General features: G+C 51.3%; 1 protein-coding gene across 2 annotated transcripts; it reads right to left on the bottom strand.

Annotated features, from left to right (window-relative positions):
• Positions 1-6370: 6370 nt before the first annotated feature.
• On the bottom strand, positions 6371-16256 carry KRT78 (keratin 78). Of its 2 annotated transcripts, XM_037846836.1 has the most exons (10): positions 16211-16256; positions 13167-13306; positions 12506-12720; positions 11402-11462; positions 10838-10933; positions 9806-9970; positions 9338-9463; positions 7050-7270; positions 6750-6784; positions 6371-6668 (listed from the first exon to the last, which is right to left on the bottom strand). In XM_037846836.1, exons 1-10 carry the CDS (start codon positions 16230-16232, stop codon positions 6400-6402), a joined length of 1350 nt encoding a protein of 449 aa, XP_037702764.1. In that variant the 5' UTR covers positions 16233-16256; the 3' UTR covers positions 6371-6399. The 2 variants fall into 2 exon arrangements, with proteins under 2 accessions (XP_037702764.1, XP_037702763.1); XM_037846835.1 differs by lacking the exon at positions 16211-16256 and having other exon boundaries at positions 13167-13532.
• Between the last annotated feature and the right edge of the window lie 7428 nt (positions 16257-23684).

Below are 23684 nucleotides of genomic sequence, written 5' to 3'. Positions count from 1 at the left end.
GGCTGCCGGGAGACAGGAGAGAGGCGGGGAGAGCTGGGAGCTGCTGGCCCCTGACCGGGTTTTTTATCTTTTCCCAAGTGGGCCAGCCCCTGGGCTCCACAGACACTCCTGCTCCATTGCCCCAGGAGGAGGGGGAGGGGCCCTGTGGGCCCAGCAGGAGGGAGGAGCTGCTCCTAGTTATCACCTGTGATCTCTGGAGCTGAGCTGGGACTGTCAGGGACAGGATGCCACCTTCTGCCCCCTCAGGCTCTCCTCACTTGGAACGAGATGATAAGGGCTCACACGGCCACCCCCACGCCCAGTGGCTGACGTGGTCTCCTCCCACCCAGCCCTGGTAGCCACAGTCAATCGGGGTCTCTTCTGTGGGGTTTGTCCCAGGCTCCTGTCCTAAGCCAAGGCCCCAGGGCCAGGGCTGTGCAGGGGTTAAGGGAAGGCACGCTTGTCAAGGGGCTGCTGGAGAGAGTGCCCAGGCCTGCTCCAGTCCCACCCTCCAGGAGCACTGCCCAGGTGGGGTCCCACTACCTCCAGGGTGGGGAACACAGGTAACAGAGTGGCTGTCTGTTCTCGGTCCTACACTGACGGACAGCCTAGTGGAGACCCTGTGCTGGGCAAGGAGGCGGCAAGGACAGAAAGAGGGTCTCCGCCCCACCGTGGGGACTGGACCCTTGATGGGAAGGTAAGAGAAGGCCCAGGCTCCTCTAGCTGTGCCCCAAAGCTGGGGGACAAAGCACACCTTCTGGGGGCAGAGGAGATGCAGGGGCTCCCCCCTGGCAGAGCCTCCTCAGAAGGGGCCAGAAACTTTGGAGGGGGCTAGAAGGGAGGAATCATCCCATACTGGCTGGAACTAGGTACAGATCCAAGAGGGGTGTGTGCAAAAAAAGCCCCCAGAGGCCCAGGTAGCACCCCCATTATGACCAACTTCCCTGCCCATGAGGAGCCAGAATGCTTGATTCAGAGGGGGCCAGCTTATAAGAAAGATCTCAAAGAAGCAAATTTTATAGAGACAGGTGGGAGATTATTGTTTACCCCCTATGGGCCCACCTCCAAGGTCGAAACCTCCCAGAGCCCACCAAGGAGGCCCCTCCAGCCACCCTGAGCAAAATGCTCTTGCTGCCCCCAGAGTTACAGAGGCTCCGGCTGCCAAAGCCCCCCGGGCTTTGAGGTGATGAAAAAGTCAGGATAATGAATATTGGTGGTGGTAGCACAATATTGTGAAGGTAATGGCTATGACTCAATTGTACACTTGAAAGTGGTTAAAATGGAAAATTTCAAGTTGTGTATCTGTTACCACAATCAAAAGTTAAAATAAAAATTTTCAAAAGAAGGGGTCAGGCCACACTCCACTTTGTCTAGTTTATGGATGGATGAGTAGAAAAATAGGGGAAGGAAACAAACAGACAAAGGTACCCAGTGTTCTTTTTTACTTCAATTGCTCTTTTTCACTCTAATTATTATTCTTGTTATTTTTGTGTGTGTGCTAATGAAGGTGTCAGGGATTGATTTGGGTGATGAATGTACCACTATGTAATGGTACTGTAAACAATCGAAAGTACGATTTGTTTCGTATGACTGCTTGGTATGTGAATATATCTCAATAAAATGAAGATTAAAAAAAAAATTCAAAAAAAAAAAAAAAAAAAGAAGGGGTCAGGGCTCCTTAAATACCTCCCATAGTACTCAGCACACCCTACCCACCTCCCAGCTGCTAGGACCTAATGCAGTCCCAAGCAAAGACTCAAAACGTTAGGGGTGAGGGAGTGATGGTGGAGCCACTTGGGAGACTGCCTCTTCCCCTCTTCACTCTGCAGTGAGAAAACAGACCCAGAGAGGCTGGGAGACTTGCCCAAGGAAAGAAGCAGAGATGGCAGTGGCTGTGCTGCTTACACTGCAGCCAGGCCTGGAGCTGCCACTGTCAGCCAGTAATCTCCCGGGGTCCCAACAGAGAGGAGCGGGCACCACAGAGCAGGAGCCCTGGCCTCCTCCCACCCCACCGTCCCCACTGCTGGGGAATGCAGGCAGCCAGAGAGCACACACCAGGCCCTGAGTCCCAGGGATCTTTTTAGGGCCACTAGAAGGGTATTAGAGGCTCCTAGTTGCCTGAAGAAGTTGAACTGGCTCCCACAAGGGTTGGGGGTGAGGGACACTCCTGGAATTAATCCCTAAGGCCTGAGAGATTTTCCCCCTGCTTGGAGTTAGGCTACTGGGGGATTTGTTGGAGCCCGGCTGGGAGAGGAATCCCCATGGAGCTGTGTGTCCTCAAGCAACCCTCCATATCCTGGGCCTCATTTCCTCTGCCTGGGAGCAGAGACTGCCATCCAGGTGCTTTGGAAAAGCCATGGCTTGAGATCCTGGGCCTGAGCCTTCACTTCCCTCTGATCTTTATCTCCTTTCCCTGAGGCTGTGGCTACTTTCTCAACCTCCCTATCTCTCCCCACGCAGCGTGGGAAGTGGAGCTGGTTCTGAGTGGGGCTTGGGCTCCAGGATGTGGCTGCGGGCCCCACAGGGAAGGGAGTGATGTCATCCTGTGGGAGTGGGGCTCAGGCTGAAAACACAAATCTTACCCCACCCCAGAGGCTGGCATTCACTCCTCCAAGCTGTTTACACATATTTACCCAGCACACTCTGTGCCACACATTGTGCTGGGAGCCGGTGAGAGCACACGGGCAGCCCCGGCCCCACGCTCACAGAGCCCACGGAGCTCACGGAAACAGCCTCCGTTCCACCCAGCAGACAGCTCACGAGTCCTAGCCCAGACACCAGGCGTGGGAGGCCTGTTTGCCTCTTCCAGCCCTTTACCTCCAGTCTACCCTCAGAGAGGACACCCAAGCTCAGGCTTTCCTTCCGCAGCCCCAGGAGAGGCTACTTCCTCCCTTCTTGCCCTCCCCTGAACCGCTACCTGCTGCTCCTTGTTACCAGTGGCCTCCATCTCTGGAGACCGTCACCCGCCCAGAGTCCCCTCCCTGCTGGCAGGACACAAGCGCAGAGGGGACTGCATGCCGCCGCTGCTGCAGAAGGAAGGAGGCGAGGCAGCTGATCGCTCCTTCAGCAAATGTCAACTGAGCACCTCCTGTGGACCAGGCTGGGTGCTGAGCCATAGGAAAGATGCAGGGGTGGAAGACACACAGTCGTTGTCCTCGGGGACCCCCCAGAGAGCGGTAGGGCTTTCTGACTTAATAATAATTATGGTCATAGCCAGCATTCCCTGAGCACTTGCCACGTGACAGAAAGGAGCCTAAGCACTTCATGTGCAATAACCTGTTTAACCTCCATGCTGGTTGGACTCCGTTTGCCACCTTCCCACCAGATCCATTCCCTGCTCTCCTCTGCCCTGCTCTGGGCCCTGGGAGGCTGGCCCCTGTGCACTGCTCCCTTGCTCTCTGGCTTCCAGTTGGGAAGGAGCTCAGAGTGGGGGGAGACAGAGAGGTTCAGTGTTTCTCTCCCACTCCGTCCCTGCTTCAACATCACGTCTCTGGTGGTGGCTGCATCCCTCCAGGATTACAGCTTTTTCCCAGGAGCCCTCCTCCACAATTCCCGCAGCTCGAGAATCTAGTAATCCCACTTCTTCCTCTTCTCTTTTCAGCTCCTCATAGGGTAGCCAACTTATCCTGATTTTTCCAGGACTGTTCCAGTTTTAGCACTGAAAGCCCCACATCCTGGAAGGAACCCTCAGCACTGTGACAGTTGGTCAACCCAGCTCTAAGGGGGTACCAGCTTCCTGCTGGTGCTAGTCTCTGGCCTGTCCATCCTTTGTCTGCTCCATCAGTCCTGCCCACACCTTTACAAGTAATCCCTTCATTAGTATTTATTTCAACTATCTTGGATGAATTTTGTTTCCTTCTAGGGTCCTGAATAACACAATCCCCACATAGCCCTAAGAGGTAGGGATTATTTTTAATCCCGTTTTGTTAATTTACACACACTTCATATCCACCAAACATACATCCCCTCTTCCACCTGGTCCACATCCCCTAGTAACCTCTAATCTATTTCTGTCTCTGCAGCTTTGCTATTTCTAGACATCTCTTATAAATGACATCATACAGTATTTGTCCTTATGCATCCTGCTTATTTCAAAGTTCTTCCACATTGCAGTATGCCTCAGAACTTCATTCTTTTTATGGCTGAAGGAATGGAACCTTTCTTATCCTATTGTGTCAATGTACTACATCTTGTTTATCCATTCGTCTGTTGATGGACACTTGGGTTGTTTCCACCCTTTGGCTATTGTGAATAATGCTGATATGAACGTTTGTGTACACACATCTGTTTGAGACCCTGTTTTCACTCTCCTTGTGTATATATGTGGAAGTGAAATTGACAGATCATGTGATAATTCTATATTTAACTTTTTGTTGAATCATCATATTGCTTTCCACAGTGACTGCACCATTTTACATTCCCACCCACAATGCAATAGAGTTCCAATTTCTCTGCAATATTACTCCCTTTTTTCAGATGAGAAAACTGAAGCATAGAGAGGTGAAGTAAATTGGTCAATCTCTCATCACTTCTAAATGGCAATACTGGGATTCAAGCCCAGGAATTCTGGCTCTAAGGCCATGTTCTCATCCACTCCACTACGTCTTCACACAACGGTATAAAACTTCCTTCTGTAATTTTGATGGAGAAATCCATGGATCTGGGAAAAAGGCTGGCCTTCCCCCTAAACCAGGAAGATGAATAGTGTGATTTTCTGTGGCCAAGACTGTGGTGTTTGGCATTGACCCAGGTCACCAGCTGCACCTGAAAAAGGACAAGGTAACAGGAGAAACGCCACAGAAGCTGAGGTGGTTGTTGGGGGTGAGTGGAGAAAGTGATCCTCTAAGTCCCTCCAGGACTTGGCATTAAATTCCCACAATCCTGGCTCCCTACAGAGCTTGAGAGGAAGAAGAAATCTCTAGCCTCAATGCTCTGGCGGGCCCACGGATGGGGTGGGAGCCAAGGGATGGGAGAAGTAGGGAGATATTTTCATCCTCCAGTCCCCATCAAAGCCCCTAGGCACAAGCTGAGCTGCAAATCCCTGTCCTGGGTGCAGGAAAAGAACCTGCCCAGGAGTCCCAAGCTAATGGAGAACATGGGACTCATACCAGCACCCAAACAGCCAGACTGTGCCTGAGGACAGGAAGGGTCTGGAAGGTTCAGAAATGAAGAATTAGAAGAGGTTTCCCAGAGAAGGAAATTTGGTACAGACATATGAAGAAGGAAGGGCAGGAATGAAGGGGGTATCCCAGTTCAAGAGAAGAGCCTATTAAGAGTGATTAACCAGGAAATAAGCTATATAGTTGCTAAAACATCAGTGGGGATCCAAGAGAGATGGAGAGCATCCCAGGGAGCCTTCCAGATAACTTGAAGGGTGGCTTTGATAAGCTGATTGGAGTGAGGAGTGAGATGTCCACAGAGCATTGGACAACCATAGTATTCCACAAATTGCCTTCTGAGGAGCTGCTCAGCTTTCATTTTCCTGGGTGAGGTGGGCAAGTCTGGGGCAGAGCTGAATTGCTGGAAGAAGTAACAGAGAAGCAGCCTATTGCCACAGGGAACCTTCATCTCTGCCCTTCATTCTCTCCTCTACAGTCCTTTTGAACACATATTTAAGGTTATTACCTGGAATCAGTGCTAAATTATTAACTTGTGTAGTGCATTCCTGTTCAGGAGAAGGATCTAGCCAAGGCTCAGAGACAAGAGGTAGGTGTAGGGTAACAAAAATCAGGCTTGCCCCTCTAGATTTAGCCTGAACCCAGGCATCACTGGGATGGAACTGCAAGAAGGGACAAGACCCAAGGGACCTCGACACAGGTCCCCATTTCCCAGGTAGGTGGTCTGAGTTGGTCACTGGAGGCCTCCAACCCTGCTCTGAGAAGGAAGCTCTGGCTCCCAAGGGTGGGAGGTGTTATGCCGGAGACACCAGAAACAGAAGGGATGGGAGAGACACTGTAGCCATTAGGAGGGTGAGGATGGAGCTTGATATTGCTTGCCAGAGTAACCCTGGTCCTAGCAGAGTGCCTCAAGTGTGCTTTGCACACCATAAGATTCCTGGGAGGTAAGGAGAGTGGGAAAGAGGAAAGGAGGGGAAAAGGGGGAAGAAGAGGAAGAAAGAAACCCCCCCCCTCTGAGGGAGAACCAGAGAAGGGAGGGGAGAGGCTGAGGGACTGGGCACTGTTCACCCTAACTTGGGGTGGTCAGCAGACAAATGAGGTGCAAATCAACACGCAGAACAGGGCAAAACTGGGCGAGCATTCGGAACTGCAGGCAGGGAGTACCAAGGATCAGGGAAGCATTTTGTGACTTTATTGACTTTTGCAGAAACTCCTCTGGGCAGGCTCGGGCTGTGGGCAGTGGAGACAGAGCTGGATAGAGCCGGGGTGAATGAGTTCAGGAAGGAGCAAGTGGCCGACTTGCTCAGTATGTGATGGATGTCTTCAGACTTGACTCGACCGTCCTCTTCAGGATGGTGCGGCAGCTGGAGCTGGAGCCGGAGCCAGTCACAGAACAGGAGCCCAAGGAGCCCAAAGCCGAGCACTGCCCAGAGCCCAGGCTGACATCATAGCCCCCGGTCACAACGCTGGAGCCGCAGGACCCAAAGCTGCCTTTCCCGCCTCCAAGTCCACACGTGCCCACCGGATCTCCACCAACTCCACCGGACATGGCAGTGCTGCCTCCCACTGCAGCTGCCAAGAAATGCATCAGAGTCACAGCAGGTCCTCAACCTCCCCATGGAGCCCTCATTCTCTAAGTGCCCTCATACTCACAGATAGTGACCCAGCCGGTGCACTCCCCAGACATTCTGTGGGAAAAGGGACCGGAGAAGGAAATTCTAAGAAATGCTACAAAGAATTTAACCCCCAGCTCTCACCTACCCTCTCAGCAGGTAAATTCCTCAGTCCCCAATTTAAAAACCCCCCAAGCAGAGTTGGCTGTCCTTAGTGACACGCAGTGTTAGGGAATCTATCAGAATCCCCTTTAGCAGGGATAGTGCCGTATTGGGATTCCATCCTCTTCCCGCACCTCTCCAGGGCCGCATAGTCCCAGGCCCCTCCAACAGCCCCCACCTGCACTCCTCGCCCTCCAGCAGCCTCCTGTAGGTAGCGATCTCCACGTCCAGGCCCAGCTTTGTGCTCATCAGCTCCTGGTAGTCCCGCAGCAGTTGGGCCATGTCCTGCCTGGCTGTTCTCAAAGCGGCCTCCAGTTCATCCAGCTTGGCCTGAGCATCCTTTAGGGCCAGCTCCCCACTCTGCTCCGTATCGGCTACGGCCGACTGCAGGTTGGCATTCTAGGAAGGGGATAGACATCAGGGAGAAAGTGGCCATGGGCCCAACACAGCCTCCCAAAGCGCCCACTGTAGACATAACTTGAGGACTGGGATGGACCCTAATCTGATAGGCTCAGAGTTATCCAGGGCTGCCCCCAGCTGGCACCCCAGCTCCTCTCATTCGAACGGAAAGTGCTGCCTCCTGCTTCCTCGCCTCCTTTGCCACCTCCTTGAGGGTATCTTCCCTATTTCTTCCCACCCCCAACCTGCAGCACTTCACCTGAACCTCTCCCCACTGCTTAGAGCTCTTCCTGTCCTATACAGATCATTATCTACCAATCTCACCTTCATCCTTAGTTTTGTTGTTTTGTATTTTTTAAGACAGCCCCATTTCAAATACTCTGTCCTGTCATTGGAGTGTATCAAACCAGGTGCCCCAATTTTTGCTTTGAAAAATATGGTCTCTGTATTTCCCTCTCCCAGTCCCTAGAAAACTCCCAGAGGAAGGACAACATCTTGCTAATCAGCCGTCCGGTTATATTACAGTCTCCTAAATACCCTCACGAGTGACTCAGGACAGAAGGTGTTCCCTAAAGGCTCTCGTTATTTTATTCCCACCCAGGCCCCCTGTGGATGGGGAGTGTCATCCCCACTCAATAGATGAAGAAACTGAGGCTCAGAAGGCCATGAGCAGCCGCACTGAGACCCCTGCCCCAGACAGCTGCTGTCCTCAGCCCGCTATGCCAACGGCCTCCCCCAGGGCTCTGCAGAGGGCCCGGCACAGAGAGAGTCCAGGTCATGTTCACACGTGGAAAGGAGAAAGGAGGGCAGCTATAGCTCCAAGAAGGATTCCCACAGGAAAGGCCCATTGCTACGTGTGAGGAGATGGGGGCCCCGGACGTTGGTGCCTGGTAGACCCTCCTGAGAGCTGGCACAGTGGCCGGAAGCCTCCACATCCTTCAGAATCACCTGGGTGAACTTCATTTTATAAGCAGGTTTCCAGACCCCACCTTCGAGATTCTGATTCCCCAGGTTTGGAGGAAGGCCCAGGAATCTGCATCCTAAGCACCCTGGGGGATTCCAATGCCAAGGGTTCAGATTTGTTTAAGAAACACTGTGGCAGCAAATGGAGCAATAGGATCCAGTCACATTCATCTCAAGTCCTGCACCACTGTCCAGGGGAGAGCAGTAGGACGGTCGGGGGTTAAGTCTGGGTTAAGATCAAGCCTGGATCAAGGTTAAGTCCATTAGGAATGGTCTGTGCTCTAAGAAACTTCCTGGGGGGAGCAGACCTGCCCAGTGTGACTTGGGGTCAAACTGGAGAGCTGGAGAAAACCACCTGTCTCTGATGTCTCTGCTGTCGACGCTCTGTTCATCCCAAAATCAATTGTGGGGTTCTAGGAATATGAGGGTAAAGATACTTGATAATTTAAGAATTCATGATCTCTCCCATCTAGAACTGAAGCCTATAGGAAGAGTAGGAGGAGACCAGCCTACTTCCCCCAACATCATCTCCACCCCTCTCTGCTCCTTCCCACTCTAAGCACCGATAGCCTCACCTCCAACCTGTGCAAGAATCTACCTAAGACAGACCCGTCCCATCCCCAACCTCTGCTGCCCATCCTGCCTGCTCTCTGCTGTCCTGGCTCTCACCTTCCCCAATGGGGGACCAGGAAATCCAGTGTTTGGCCTTAAATTCCCTGCTGGGTTTAAGCTATAGGAGTCAAAAGAAGACATTAGAAGAGAAATGAATTAGGCCTTTCTCCGAGGAACTGAAAGCAAGATGTAGACCTGGGCATGAAACACATGGTGAGCAGTGCCCCCAGGGGTTGTGCGCTATGGTGGCACAAGACCAAAAAGCCAAAATGCAGGCTAGGATTTACAAGGGAAGGGCTGAATTCATCCTAAATGGGACTGGAGATTTTCTCCACTCCAAATTATCCAAAGCTCCAGGCAGTGATCAAATTTTTCAGCACAAACCTAGTGGTGACCCTGGTTGGGGAAAAAGAAACTAGGATTTGGGGAGAGAGTTGGAGGCCATTAGAAGGGTTGGGGGGGGTGGTGCTGGGAGGGCTCTGGGAAACTTACCTGCTTCTTGAGGTTCCCAATCTGACTCTGAAGCCTCTGAATCTCTTGGTGCAGCTGGGAAATCTGGTCTTGGGTTTCCCTCATGTTGTCCCCATGAAACTGGACAGAAGCCTGGAGCTCCTGGTACTGAGAGGGGAGCAGAGGTGACACTATTAGTTGAGAGGACCCCAGGACAAGACTCCTTTGACCTCAAGGAACTGGAAAGCCCCATTTCCCCAGATATTTTCCTGCTCACAGCCTCCTTTGGAATGTGGGTTAATTGCCTGAGACCAGGACATGGTGAGATGTGTTTCCAGAAGTCCCAACTCTTCTCCGCGGGTAGCACGGTTTCCCTGCCTGTCCCACCCAGCCTGGGACTTTCAGGAAGATCGTTGGAACCGTCATGACTGGCCTGAGAAAGGGACCATGCTGGGGTGTGGGCATGGAGCCCCAGCTATGCCAGCCTGGGCCACCCCCAGGCCCCAGCACCTTGTTCTGGAACACAGCCTCAGCCTCGGCCTTGCTGGTCCGAGCGATCTCCTCGTAGCAGGCTCGGACCTCTGCGATGATGTCGTTGACGTCCAGGCAGCGGCTGTTGTCCATGGAAAGGACCACAGATGTGTCACTGACCTGGGTCTGGAGCTGGCACAGCTCCTGCAGGGAAGACTGACTCAGTGTCCACTGGCCTAGCTCCCTCTCCCCTTGGAGCCCCGGACAGGAGGGCAGGCTGTCCGGACTCTCTGGCAACATGCTATCGGGGGGCAGCCCTCATTCAAGCTGGGTGACGTTGGGCATCCCTGCCCCCTGTGGGGCTCAGTCTGCTCATCTGAAAGTGAAGATCGAAAGAGGTGGTCTCTAATGAGCCTTGTGGCTTGAACACTAGAGAAAAAGCACCTGCCAGGCCCTCTATCATTTGGCCCCCCCTTACCCCTCTGACCTCGTAGCCCACTTTTCTCCCTGCCCCACTCCTACCGCTCCAGCCACAAAGGACCCCTTGCATTTCCTCAAAGACATCAAGCACACTCCCAGCTGGGGGCCTTGCATGAGCTGTTCCCTCCTCCTGGAATCCCCAGGTACCCACCTGCATGGCCACCTGCCTCACCTTCCTCAAATCTTTGCTCAGATTTTACCTAAGGCTTACCCTGACCAGCCTATTGAAATTGCCACCTGCCCTACACTCCACATTCCCAATCCCCCTTACTCTGTTCTGATTGTTGCTTTTTTCCCTAGCGTTTATCACCTTATGGCACTCTATATAATTTATTTATTTTTTAAGTCTATTGTTTGTTGTCTGGTTATTCATTGATGTATCCCCAGGACTTACTAGCAATCCACATAGTAAGTGCTTAGCAATTGTGTGTTGAATGACTGAATGAGCAGGGATCTAAGTCACCCTTCCACCGCTTCCCCTCCTGGCCAGTTTCCCACCTTGGCCGTAGGGAGCCTGCCTGCCCCCTCCCCTCTCCCTCGCTCCCACCTGCCCTTGGCAGACCACCACTTCTGCCCTCGGCAGAGCCTCACTTCTTCATACAGACGACTCAAGAAGCAGATGTACTCTCCCAGCTCCTCCAGCTTGCCATCCAACTCCATCTTGCTCAGGAAAACCCCGTCCACCTCCTGGGACAGGGAGACAGAAACCATGTACCCCTACTTCCTCTGTTCAGGCCCCACTCTCTGGCTCAGGAGTTCTGGTCACATGCTGCCCAATACCCAACCTCCACCATCTCTGGAGACCCACTCCTTCCTCCTTCAGCCCAGCCCCACCTGCTCTCTCCTTCACCTGACACTGACCCACACCGCCTTCAGGAAGTCTTCCTTGATTAACCCCGACCGGTCCTGCCTCTTCCACTTTCTTCCCACCCCTTCCCACAGTGATACCCAGAGCTCATCACACATTCCCTCAACTGAGCCTTGTCTTGGGTACTCTGCATCTGGGTAGATGTCCCATTTCCCGGAGGATCCCTGCAGGCAGAGTGATACTGCACCCTAAGTCAGGATCTCCCACCCCCTGCCCTCCTAGCCTAGGACTAGGCTCTGCAAACAAACAAACAAACAAACAAACAAAAAAAAAAAACCCTCTCTCACCTTTTTGAGGACCACAAAGTCCTTCTCGGCTGTGGCACGCATGTGGGCCTCCTGCTCATACCTGCCAAATAAGTAGAGAAGAAGCAGAGGCACCAAGGTCAGGGACCGGGCTGCTGCCTCCAAGCGTGACCTCCCTGAAAAACAGCTGCCCTTTCCTTTCGATGCTCCAAGGCAGGACACATGCCTGTCCCCTTCTCTACCTTTCTTGTCAGGAAATTTTGTCGTGTCCTAGGTATGTCCCTCTGCCACTCTTTCAGCCCATGTCGCTCTAATGACAATAAGCCCACTTTACTTCTCAGTTTATAGAGCACATTCAAATACCTGTTCTCACTTGCCACTCACAACCATCAACCGAGGTAGGAAGCTTGGGTTTTATTTAAAAGATTCTATGACTTGCCCGAGATCCCATAGATGATTTGGTGGCCAAAGGAGACCTAAAATGCAGGGCCCGCACCATCTCACATCCCACCCTCCCTGCAGCCCTGGGAGGAAAGCAGGGCAAGGTGACATTTTCCCAGTTTAGAGACATGGAAACCAAGGCTAGGAGAGGTTGACTGCCTCGCCCAAGGCCACACAGCTCCTGGCAGCTCAGAGTCACCCAAACCCAAGCTTCCTGTTGGTCTGAGGTTCTCTCCACTCCACCAGGCACCCTAGGTGGGGAGCTCAGAGCCACAGCTCTGCTGTGAATCATGCCATGGGCCCGGGGAGGGCCCCACCAAATTGATTCCCTTCCACTCCTGTGATCAGAGAACCTCTGAGTCACATTAGCCCACAGCCTGCGGAACAGAAATTTCTTGAGAAAAACCCCACTGAGGCGTTGTTGAAATAGGCCCTTCCCAGCCTGATCAGAAACACGGATCTCACGGCTGAGGCCAATGGAGACAGGTCTCCCTGGCCTTCCTCCAAGGCTCTCTGGATATGGGCAGGAGCACAGGTGGGGGGCCCTGAGAGTCAGAGGGAAGGGGGTGCAGGGGGCGGGATCAGATTGCGGGGAGGCCGTGCATCCCTGGGAGCTCAGCATGTGGGAGACCCTCTGGCTGACAGACCCAATCCAAGTCCCCCCGGGGTCCCATGGGGGAGCGCTGGGAGCTTGGGTTTTCCTACTTGGCCTTATACTCCTCCTCCTGGTCCCGGCAGGACTTCAGCTCAGCGTCCAGAGTGCCTCGTTCTCTCTGGAGCTGCTCCAGCTGTTTTCTGAGCTGGGCCAGGTGGGCCTCAAAGAAAGGCTCCGGGCTCCTGGGGCTGACACTCACCCCCTGCTGCTGGAGCAAGTGCCACTTGGTCTCCAGGACCTTGTTCTGCTGCTCCAGAAACCGCACCTGCCGCCCAAACAGAGGGTCCTTGAGGCTTCTGGGGAACTCCCTGGGCAGAGCCCCTGGGAAGTAAAGCCTCAAGAACCCTCTGGTCAACCCTGTCTTTCCCTTCCTTTCCAACACAGCCTGAGCAGAGTCTCAGGCCCTTCCACGAAACTCTGAGCGCATTAGAGCAATCGGAAGGGCTAATAGGAAGGGTCTTCCCACTGTCATCCAGCTGTTCTCTGCCCCTGAGCCCCAACCATGGAACAACAAGGCCTCAGCATAACCATAGAGGCTCCAGTTAGACCATGGCAGGGGCCGGGGCAGTGGGGTGGAGGTGGGGCTTCCTTGTAGCGGGAATTATTAGAAAAGTCTTAGCAGGAGGCCAGAATTCCCCACTCCCAAGCCCATCAAGAGCAACTTCTCTGACAGAGATGCACAGACTGGAGCTGGGATAAGTTGACCCTCACCTTGTCGATGAAGGAAGCAAACTGGTTGTTGAGGGTTCGGATCTCTCGCATCTCCTGGGTCCGCACTGCCTGGAACTGGGGGTCGATCTCAATTTTCAACGGGGTCAGTAGATTCGGGTTGATGGTCACTTCTTGGATCCCTCCCGGAGGGCAAAGGGAAAGCTCAGGCCCACCACTTCCCTCCCCAAACTGCACCCCCAGCCTGCCCCCTGACCCCCAAGTCCTCCCACGGAAGCCTCTTCGGCAACCCCCAAAGGAAGAGAGGCTCCTGCTGCTGAAGCTGGCCTTGCCCCAGCCCCCTGAGTGAGCAGAGCAGGCTGAGCGGGCACTGAAGCCCCTCTGGGCCCGGCATGGAGAGAGAGACATGGCAGGGATGGATGGTCTTGCAGCTGAAGACAGACAGACAGACAGAGGATTCCTCAAGGTGCGTGACTTCCTGCCCTGGGGCCCCAGCACAAGACTTTTATCCCCTGCTGTGCCTGGGCTGGGCCTTGGAGAGCAAGATGCTCTTGGCCTGACTGTGTCTGTCACTTGGCTCCAGCTGGCCTATCCCAACACACTGGAGTCAGTCACCCCTGCCCTTAGTGGCCTCCCAGCCACGTGCAAGCCCAAGGGAGAAGGGGACCATGACCTGTCCTCAATGCTCCCAGGCATGCCCCTGAGACAAGGAAGCAGCCAGATACCTGGACTTCAGTGGCCCAGAGCAAAGTCACTGGGGATCATTCAAGGAAGGCTTCCTGGAGGAAGAGATGGAGAAGAAGAAAAGGGATGTTCAAGGGAGGAGGAAGATGAAAGGAGCTCAGATGAAGCATCAGAAGCTCCTGGAGATGCTAAGCAGCAGAGAATGAGGCTTCTCAAAGAAAAATCTAGAAGAGTTGGAGAAGGAAGGCACTTTGCAGCACTACAAAGCCAGCAAGTCATTAGAGCTGTCATTACTATCGTTGACTAAAAGACACTCCAGGATTTGGAAATGAAACAGAAAAACAGGGTGTCCAAGTCCCTCCTCTTGCCCAACCCAACAATCACCCATGAGCCACCACCCAATCAAACCAGGCATCTCCATCCAGGACGGCAAGGGATGGAGCAAATCTGAGCCCAGCCTGTCCCGGCTCCTTCCACAGACACACAGCACCAGGCCAGGCCACCTGGGGTCCAGCACTGCATTTATCTGGTTGCAAACCAGAGACTCTGAAATAAAATGCATATATGGAAAAATGCTCTCTTGGGAGCCTGGGAGCAGGAACAGGAGATTTGGGGTTCTCCACAGGATAGATTCAGGGTTACTTAAACCTCAGAGTCTGAGAAGTGGAAGAGCACTCTGGGGTCCATCTAGTATTTTAGTGCAACCTCCCACCCCATGCAGGATTCCTTATGGGAAGACATCTGACACCCTCCACTCCAGCTCCTCCATTGCCAGCAAGCAAAGTTGGGCAGCTCCAATTTTTAGAAATTACTAAAATTTATTCTTTACAGGGCAGGAGGGCTCTCTCTTCCTGTCCCTCACTCTTTTCTAGAACTTGGTGCACCCTGAAGGTAGGACCATGGAGGATGGGGTCCTTTGATAATGCAACTCAGAGCAAGGACAAACAGAGACAAACACAATAAGCACTCGAGGTATGAGGAAGTCAGCCACAGCAATGCAGACAGGCCTGGAGATGCTCCACCCAAGGATTAGAAGCCCCTTCCTCCTTTGCCATCCCCATCTGGCAGCAAACCTCAATGAAACTCAATGATCGATAACCTCAGAGGGGAGAAGAGGCTGGGCCTTTGGTGGGGAGAACAAAGAGTTTCAAACAGCTGAGGGGGCCAGTGAGGAGGAGAAGAAGGAAAAAGATCCGAGGAGGAGAGTGAGATGGGCCCAGGAGAGGGGAGTAGCATGGACTGGCCCCAGAGTCTAGAATGAGGAGCTGGGAAATGGGTGGAAGAGGACCTACAGCCAAAAACTTTACCCCCTGGGGACCACCTTAAAGAGACAAGGTTTTGTGCGATCTTTCTGGACTCCACCAAAGGGTCTGAGAAAGGTTTCTGTGAACTGGACCCTACCACCCTTTAGTCTTAAGGGTGAGGACAGAGGTCATACATGTGATAGAGCCAAATCCGCCTCCACAGAACTTCCCCATAGCTGTAATATTATAGAATATTCAGAGTTCGATCTTCCAGCTCATCTAGCCCAATCCCTCACTTTACACTTAAGGACTCTGAGGCCCATAGGGTGTGGGGCCAGGTGTGAGGACAGTACCTGCTTGGGTAACCTAAGAGGCGGCACTCCATGGCTTCTAAGCCTGCTTTGGCCCATCAGTCTTGCCCAAGGCCACCCACACGGTTAATCGGGGCTGGAGCCAGGACCCCCACCCAGCTCAGGCCCCATGGAGCCGGCCAAAACGAACCTCTTCCCCCTGCCCCATGCCAGCCCTTCCAACTTTCCAACTGCACCAAACCCTCAATTACAACCAACCATGCTGCCTGCCTTGTCCACCACTGTATCCAGCTCAGCACCCAGCACACACTAGGCAACAGTAAGTGTTTGTTTGGAAAGATGAATTCTTGACAGGGACACCCAGGGGCCTTCTTGAATCCCCAGATTTGCACTTGTAACATTTGCTTTCCCCCATTAAAAAAAAAAAAAAAAAAATTCAGGCAATGATGGAGAAAATGGTGAAGTGGTTTGGAGATTTGAATTCTAGGTTCCTCATGGACTAGGTAATTGATTTGTTCCTGCACACAAAGCTCAACAAAGGGATCCCAAGTCATGTAAGAGGAGAGGTATAAATGGCTCAGATGATAGACTTATCATTAAACCCAGGAAAGCCAAGGATCTAATGGGTTAGAGCTCTCCTCTCAGACTCCCCTTCTCCACGTTGCGCATCCTCAACCTCTGGCTCTGCATTCCGTCCCCCTCTGCCTGCTCCCCTGGCCCCACCTCCAGGAAAGCCTCTGGCAGGCACAGCTTCTTGTAGCTCTCTGGGGGCCCCTTCTCTCACTGCTCTACCCCATGGTCACCCCTGGTCACAGCTACAACTCTCAGCCTCTTCCTCACTACTTACTCTCAAGGCCGATCTTGCTCATGTTGTTTATTTTCTGACTCCAATGCCTTTTATTCACATTTTTTCATTTATTCAACAAAATATGCTTGAGTACCTACAAGTCTCAGCCTCTGCACCTAGAGAGGTTAGAGCCAAGCAGGGAAACAGCCATTAAACAGGTAATTAGGCAAGTATTTGATTGCAAATATGATAAGGAGAGAAAAAGTACAGGGCATGAAAAAGACCTAGCCTAGGTTATTTTCTAATTTATCCTCGAGCATGCGAAGTACAATCCCAACTCAGGGCCTTTACACTTGCTATTCCCCCTTCCTGGAATTCTCCTCCCCAGATGGCCACATAACTTGCTCCTTCGCCTTGTTCTGGCCTTTGTTCAAAAGCCACCTTCCCGGGCCACCCCAAACCAAAATTGAACACCGAGTTCCCATACCTGCTCTGCCACATCTTATCCCTTTTCCCTGCTTTCTTTCTCTCCACTTAGCACCTATTGCTTCCTAACATGCATGTACTTTACTTATTTATTTTGTTTGTCATAAGGGCTGGGATTTTGTCTGTTTTACTCACTTCTGTATCCCCCGCACTTAAAACAGTGCCCGGCACACATCGGGTGCTCAGTAAATATTTGCTGAATGAGTGAGTCTCCATTCTGTCTCATCTTATTGATTTCCTTCCACCTTTCAATCCACTGAAATCCTGTGGCTCTCAACTCTGTTCTCTGAAACATTAGTCATTCACCTGACTCATCACCCAAGTGTGGGGGCAGCCATACATTTGAGAAACATATTTTTGTTTCTCTGCATGGATGAGTGGGCGTGAGTGTGTGAGTGAGTGTTTGTTAGTCAGCACCTACTACGGGCTGAGCACTGAGATAAGTAATGCAAGAGATACAGGATGGATAAGGCCCCATGCCCACCCTGAAAGAAGACAGAGTCCTAATGAAGATACAGGTGTGAACACAGGGTATCAAGAGTAGGGAGGACACAAGAGGGACGGCTCCAAGTTGCTGTTGACCCAGCGGCATGGTCCAGGAGGAAAGCAAGACCCTGAAGGAGAGCAAGGACAGAGCCCTGTGGCCACTAGAAACCCTCCTTCTGCAGTTTTCATCCTCCCAGTTTATGTCCTTTGGGAACTATATTCACCCAGTTGGGAATCTACTCAGCAGTTCTTTGATCCAGACCCCATTTTTTGCATCTTGTCTACACAACATGAAAAAAAAAAATGTATCAAATGTCTCACTGAATCTCAGATACCCTCTGTCTGATCAGCAGGCCCCATTCTAAGAGCTTTACGTATATTAAGATTTAATCCTGACAACCCTATGAAATAGGTACTATTATTATCACCATCTTCCAGAAGGGGAGACTGAGGCAGAGAGAAAATAAGTAACAACTAGTAAGCAACATAACCAGGATTTGGACATGGTGAGTTGGGCTTCAGAATCTTTGTACTTAACCATCACATTGTGTTCCTCTCTGAGACACAGAAATGCCAGGGTTAAAGGACACCTTACCCAACTGAAGCCCAGAGAGGTGGGACAACTGGCCCAAGGCCACACACAGATCCAAAACTGAAACTCAGATCTCAACATTCATTCATTCAATACTTGCGAAGCACGTACCAGGTGCCAGACACCATGCTAGCCCAGGTTTAACAAAGGTTAATAACAGTCCCTGCCTTAGGGGAACTTTCCATCAGGGGTGAGGGGACAGCAGGGGGTCTGGAACCTACGTGAAAACCAGTCAATGCAATAAAAGGTAGTGTGGGGGCTTGGGGGTCTGCTTGAAGCAGCAGGCATCCTTATCCTCAGCATGTTCAAATGAAACGCACCTCCCAGGACCAAAGGCTCCAAGACACAAAGGGAGGCTGGAAGGTAGGGATGGAGCCAACCCTGGGGCTTGAGGTGAGGCTGGGATTCCCTGGCTTTCACAGGCCGGTGATGGGCTGGCCACCTTCATGTTGTTTGAGGGGGACCAGACAGAAAAGGCACACACATCCTGCCTCTGGTCAGCCTTCCCTCCCCCGCCACAGACATCCCAATGAGTCCCCTGTCCCTCAGTCTTCAGCCTTTGCAGCTGAGAATTGCATGCCAAGTTCTAACCCAGAATATCCAGAATATCCCAAGCATCAGTCATTGGCGTTCAACCTTTACCATCATGCCATATCATTCCACAGCCTCTATTATATACTGAATATCTTTCTTTAAATTGAATTTCAATCAATTCACTTTTTCCTTAAACAATAATATCCTTGAAATTATGACATTGATGGGCTAATTCTAATTCTTCTATCTCATATTCAAATAAAACATCACTATTAAAATATAAAGTGTTTATCTCTGTGCCATTTAAGTCCAGCGGTTTACACAGCACCCTCCAGGAAACAGGTCAACCCTAATAGTTTTGTTGAACTGAAGCTGAAAGACTAAAAGTATCCCCAAAGCCAGTGGAGCAGTAGTCTTCAGATGTGACTGTTTCCTGATTTCTACCACGCCTTGTAATTGCACCAGTCTTGGCCTGTTGGGGCTAGAGAAAGGAGGAAGGGGATTACAGAAGCTGCCCCTTCTCTGTGTGCCGGGCCAGGCAGGGCACTCTCTGGCATGAGCTGCCCCCAGCCTCCTCCTGCCTGCCGGGTAAGGCACAGGTAGCCCCTACCCTCCTCCCAGCTCTGTCCCTAGAGGATGGTGGCCTCTATCCAGATAACAGGTGTACTGCAGTAGCAAAGGGGTGCCCCTTCATGCCCTGGTGAAAAGGCCCTAAAACCCACAGGAAGGGCATTCCCAGGACAGAAGCCTTGGAGATGAGGAATGTGCAAAACTCTGCCTGGGGGTTCAGAATTTAAATGTATGTCTCCAAGTTCCAGGTTGAGGGTAGAAGTAAGGGACATACCAAACTCTAACTTTGAAATAAGAGAACCCATTCACATATATAAAATGACCGTGTTTTACAAAGCACTTTTTAAAATCCTACTGAGGACACTGTGAGTGCCAATAGCTGAGCTGAGCCTTACAGAGCCTTCACCTACTTTAATCCTCACCACAATCTGAGACACAGGTATTACTTTCTTTCACTCTACAGACACAGAAACTAAAGCAATTGCCCAAGAACTCAAAGATAGAAAGAGGCCTAGTCAAGATGAGAACCCAGATCTTCTGACTTACAACATCTTCTTGGGAACATCTCAGAACCCTCTGAGACTCCTTCAGGTAGTATGTATGTGAATGCATTTGCTTATTTAACAAAGAGAACTGGAAACTTCCCCTGTGCTGGGAGCTGGCAAGAGATCCCAAGGGGGAAAACACCTGTCACCCTGCTGGGCAAGTCAGGCTGCCAGTACCTACCCTTGCTTCAGGGCTGGGGCAATGGTGTGCTGATATTTAACCACTGGCTCAGAGGGATGCAGGAGGAAGTTCTCTGTTTTGTGATGTTTGCCAATTTCCATGGTGTAAATACTCCACTGTGGTTGAGTGCAGGCTACCAAAGTTATGTCACTGAAGGCAGAGTTGGGAAGAGATGCCCACAATCAGCTCATGAGAGCTCGCATGAGCTGGCTCTAGCACACAACTAGTTGGGGTGAAAGAGGTAAAGGCCTTCCGACGGAGGGGCAACCATCCCAGACCGTCAGAGTTACGAACACACATGTAGGAGCAAAGCACTAGCGCCTGAGAGCAGGAAGGGGGCTGGGCTGAGTTTAAAGAGCCCTTGAAAGGGGAAGAATGTAGCGTTCAGGCCAGAAGACTTGAGTTGAAAGTCCAGACTTGCCCATCCAGGGCTCAGCCCCCAGCCACTGCCACTCTGACCTAATCAGGTTTAACCAGTTGGGCACCCTGTTGCTAGCAATGATTCCCAATTTAGCAAATATTTACAAGGCATGTTACTAAGGAGAGCCTTCCGGCACCCCACAAGGTACAAGGCGCATGAGGCAACTTCTAGGGGAAGGTTCCCAGGATTCCTACAACCCTGGGAAAGTATGGCCAAGGCCCCAGCAGGAACTCCTGGACCAGGAGGCAGGGTGAGGGGTTAGCTGGGCCTCTTCCTCAGTCCATCTCACCTTCTCCCTCCCATGGCCACGGGGAGGGCTGGCAGGCATCAGGGGCGGTTGACAATTCTGCCTCATGCCAAGGCACTTCAGCAGTTCTGAGAAAGCAGTCCTTTCAAAACTGCAAGTAGCAACCCAATGGTGGGTTATGAAATCAATCTGCTGGGTCTTGACCAGAAAATTAAAGTGCATTGCAGGTAATAAGGGTAATATTGCCTCATGAAATTTTGTTCCAGTTTTACATATATATATATATATATATATATATATATATATATATATGTGTGTGTGTGTGTGTAAGTGCATACAGAATGGAAACATAAAATGAATTTCTTACTATGGGTCACAGTCAAAAACAACAGTTTGAGACATCCTCTGATAGGAGAGATGGCTTCGTACCTAGAACACACACACATGCAAGAAGATAAGACCAGAACCAGGAGCATGAGGTGTAAGGACAGGGCGATGGGAAAATAGAGGCTTAGTCTGGGGAGCTTTTCCAGAGGAGGAAAGTAATGAAAAGTAGGGTTGGGAAGAGGGAAAGGGGAGATGAGACCTCTCCCAATCTACCCCGAGAGCTGGGGAATTCTCCTAGTGTCTAATTTAATCCCTTATGTTGCAGCTTAAACCCACTGATGCATGCTCTGTTCCATGGCCCACCACTCCCCAAAAGGAAGAACCATGGTCCCCCTCTTCTGCATAACTGCCTTTCCTGAGACATGACAGTGACAAGGACAGAAGCCAGCTGTTTGGGCTCCTGGGTGGGTAAGATCAGCTGGGCTGCGGGACCTCAGATGGCAGCAGGCTGAGCACAGGCAAGGAGGGAGGTCTTGACCGAGGGCCTACTGTGGGCAAGCCGTGTGCCCACTATGGCAACACAGAGCCTTGTCGACCCCATGCCTGCCCTCAGGGAAAATAGACTCTAGTTAAAAAGACCAAAAGAACACATAACTAAAGATCAACCTGACAACAATAACATCCCACGTGTGTATAACACTCACCAGTTGTAGAATGTCAGAGAGAAACCCCTAAGAGATCACCTTGTCAAACATTCTTTGTTCACAGGAGAGTAGACTGAGGCCCAGAGAGGGAAAGCAACCTGCTGAGGACACACAGCAAGGATGGGGCTAGAACCCCACTAAGCCAGGACTCATTTCACCTGCCATGCAGACAGGCCTGAAATGACCCTGAGACTAGGCTAGAGATGCCTGGAAGAGGACTTCAGCAACTCTTATCATAGCCCCCCTGTCCCAGACAAGCTCATTAATGCTATCATCCAACCAAAAACATTTACTGGGCACTTGTCTGTGCCAAGCCTTGTGCTAGGTGCTTCAGGTACAATGAATAATCCATTCAAGGTAAGAATTCAAGGAGTGCACCTGCTGCCCTCAAGGAAAGGAGACGGACTCGGTGACCTCCTCGACCTGCTGCAGCCTCTTATTGCTCTCAGGAAGTTCCTGGGTCTAACCTCACTCCTTCCTACTACAACACAAGCCCAGTTCCTCCTGGCCCCAGAGGCACCTGCTTGCTGACTTGGCCCTGGCAGGGTCCATTGTTCGGACAACTTTGCCCGCTAAGGTAGCATGAGAGCCTCAGGGAGCCGTGCCAGCTGCAGCTTGTGAGTGGCGAGGGGGCAGAGAGAGGAGAGGACCCAGACGGGAAGGTGTTGGGCAGGAGAGGGCCCACCTGCCGCCTGGTGTTCTTAAAATCTAGGCCTGTTGTTTTAAAGATGTGGAGGAAAAAGAAGATCCTAAGCCTTGTGGCACTTCCTTTTCTTATACAAATAATACAAATGCATTGTTGAAAATTAGAAACTACGGATAATAAAATAAAATTATAAAAAAACAAATTCTTCCAAAATACTACTATCTAGAAGTAACCACCATTAACATTTTGGTGCTTAACCTTCCAGACTTTTCCATATACAAACAACCTTTCATCATTCAGCCAACACTTATTTACTGGGCACTTACCATGGGCCAGACACTCTTCTGGGCACTGAAGATACAGCTGTGAACAAAGGTCATAAAACTCCAAGTCCTCAAAAAGTTTGCACTTCATGACTATGTATAGGCATGTGTATATATGTATTTAGTATAGGACTGTATTCTGGTGTAGTGTATCATTTATTCATTTAAATATGTATTTCCCATAAATGGGATCATATTACTAAAATGGATATACAGCAGGCTTTTTCGCCTGTCTACATCAATAAATATACCTTACATCACTGAGAATGCTCAGAGCCTTCTCTTGCACAGACTCTCAGGAATTTCACCAAGTCCACTGCCTGATTTCTTTCCCAGAGGAGACATGAGCCTTGCTCTAGAAGTCCCATCACATCACACACACACACACACACACACACAAACACACACACATACACACATACACACGTTCACACAAACACACAGGTACATGCACACACTGGAGCCCACGGGAGTCAGCAGGCAGCTTGCTGGGCAGTCCAGTCCAGTCCAGTCCTGGTCCCAGGCGTCTTTCCAGGATTTTCCAGGGCACGGACCTACTCCCAGCATTCCCTTCCAGGCAGGAGCCGGAGCCTCGCTTCTCCCACCCTCGACTGCCCCTGCAGGTGGCTGAGGTGCATGCAACCGGGACAGGGCCTGGGAGCCCGGCAGGAGCTGCAGCAATGCCTGCGAGGACCTGGAACAGGCTCTCCTCCTCATCCACCCAAAGCAGGGTGCTGTGCGTGACCTCCCTGGAAGGCCCTTCTCCATCACCATCTCCCTGGTGCTTGGCAGGGATAGGAGGCCAGAGCCCTCAAATGGGAACTCAAAGCACTAGTGAGTCCCAAGTGCTTTTCTGGGCTTTGAAAAGTCCCAGCTTGCCCTGGGACAAGCTGGGACACAGTACATGGACTCCCTGGGAGCTAACTCCTGGGATCCTGAAGATGCCCTGGCCAGAGCACTAAAGGCTGAGAATCAGGGAGAGAGGGGCCCTATGGGCTAATGGTTAAGAACGTGGGCTATTAAGTCAGACTGCCTGAGTTGAATGCTGTCTCTACTACTTATTGGCTGTGTGGCCTTAGGCAAGTGGGTTAACCTCTCTGTGCCTCCATTTACCATAAAGAGATGATAATAATTCCTACTTCATAGAGTTGTTTGTATATTAAAGAAGATGTTACATTGATATATGTACAGTGCATAGAACAGTGCTTGGCACAGGGTGATGCCTACTATTAGTATATCATCATCATCATTATCATTATTATTATTATATTCTGAGCTCCCCCCACCAGGCCTGACCACAAAGGCTGACTTTTCCTGGGTCCTTCCTTCCTCTCATTGTCATCTGAGGACAATCCTCTTCCAACCTCCTAGGGCAAGAAAGACTATGGAGGTTATGTGTGAGTGTATGTGTGTGTGTAGGACACGTCTGTAAACACATGTAGGGAGTATAATGCAGGGAGTTTGTAAATGAA

Source organism: Choloepus didactylus, chromosome 8 (assembly GCF_015220235.1).
Source record: "Choloepus didactylus isolate mChoDid1 chromosome 8, mChoDid1.pri, whole genome shotgun sequence".
In the NCBI taxonomy this organism is placed as follows: Eukaryota; Metazoa; Chordata; class Mammalia; order Pilosa; family Megalonychidae; genus Choloepus; species Choloepus didactylus.
This window is presented reverse-complemented; position numbering and strand designations above follow the sequence as displayed.

Coding starts and splice junctions, on each gene's coding strand:
- KRT78 (XM_037846835.1), bottom strand. CDS start 13,532: ATGTCTCTCTCTCCATGCCGGGCCCAGAGGGGCTTCAGTGCCCGCTCA. Junction 10,934..11,401: donor ACTTTGTGGTCCTCAAAAAG/GTGAGAGAGGGT, acceptor TCCCTGTCCCAG/GAGGTGGACGGGGTTTTCCT. Junction 9,971..10,837: donor TGAGTCGTCTGTATGAAGAA/GTGAGGCTCTGC, acceptor TCTTCCCTGCAG/GAGCTGTGCCAGCTCCAGAC.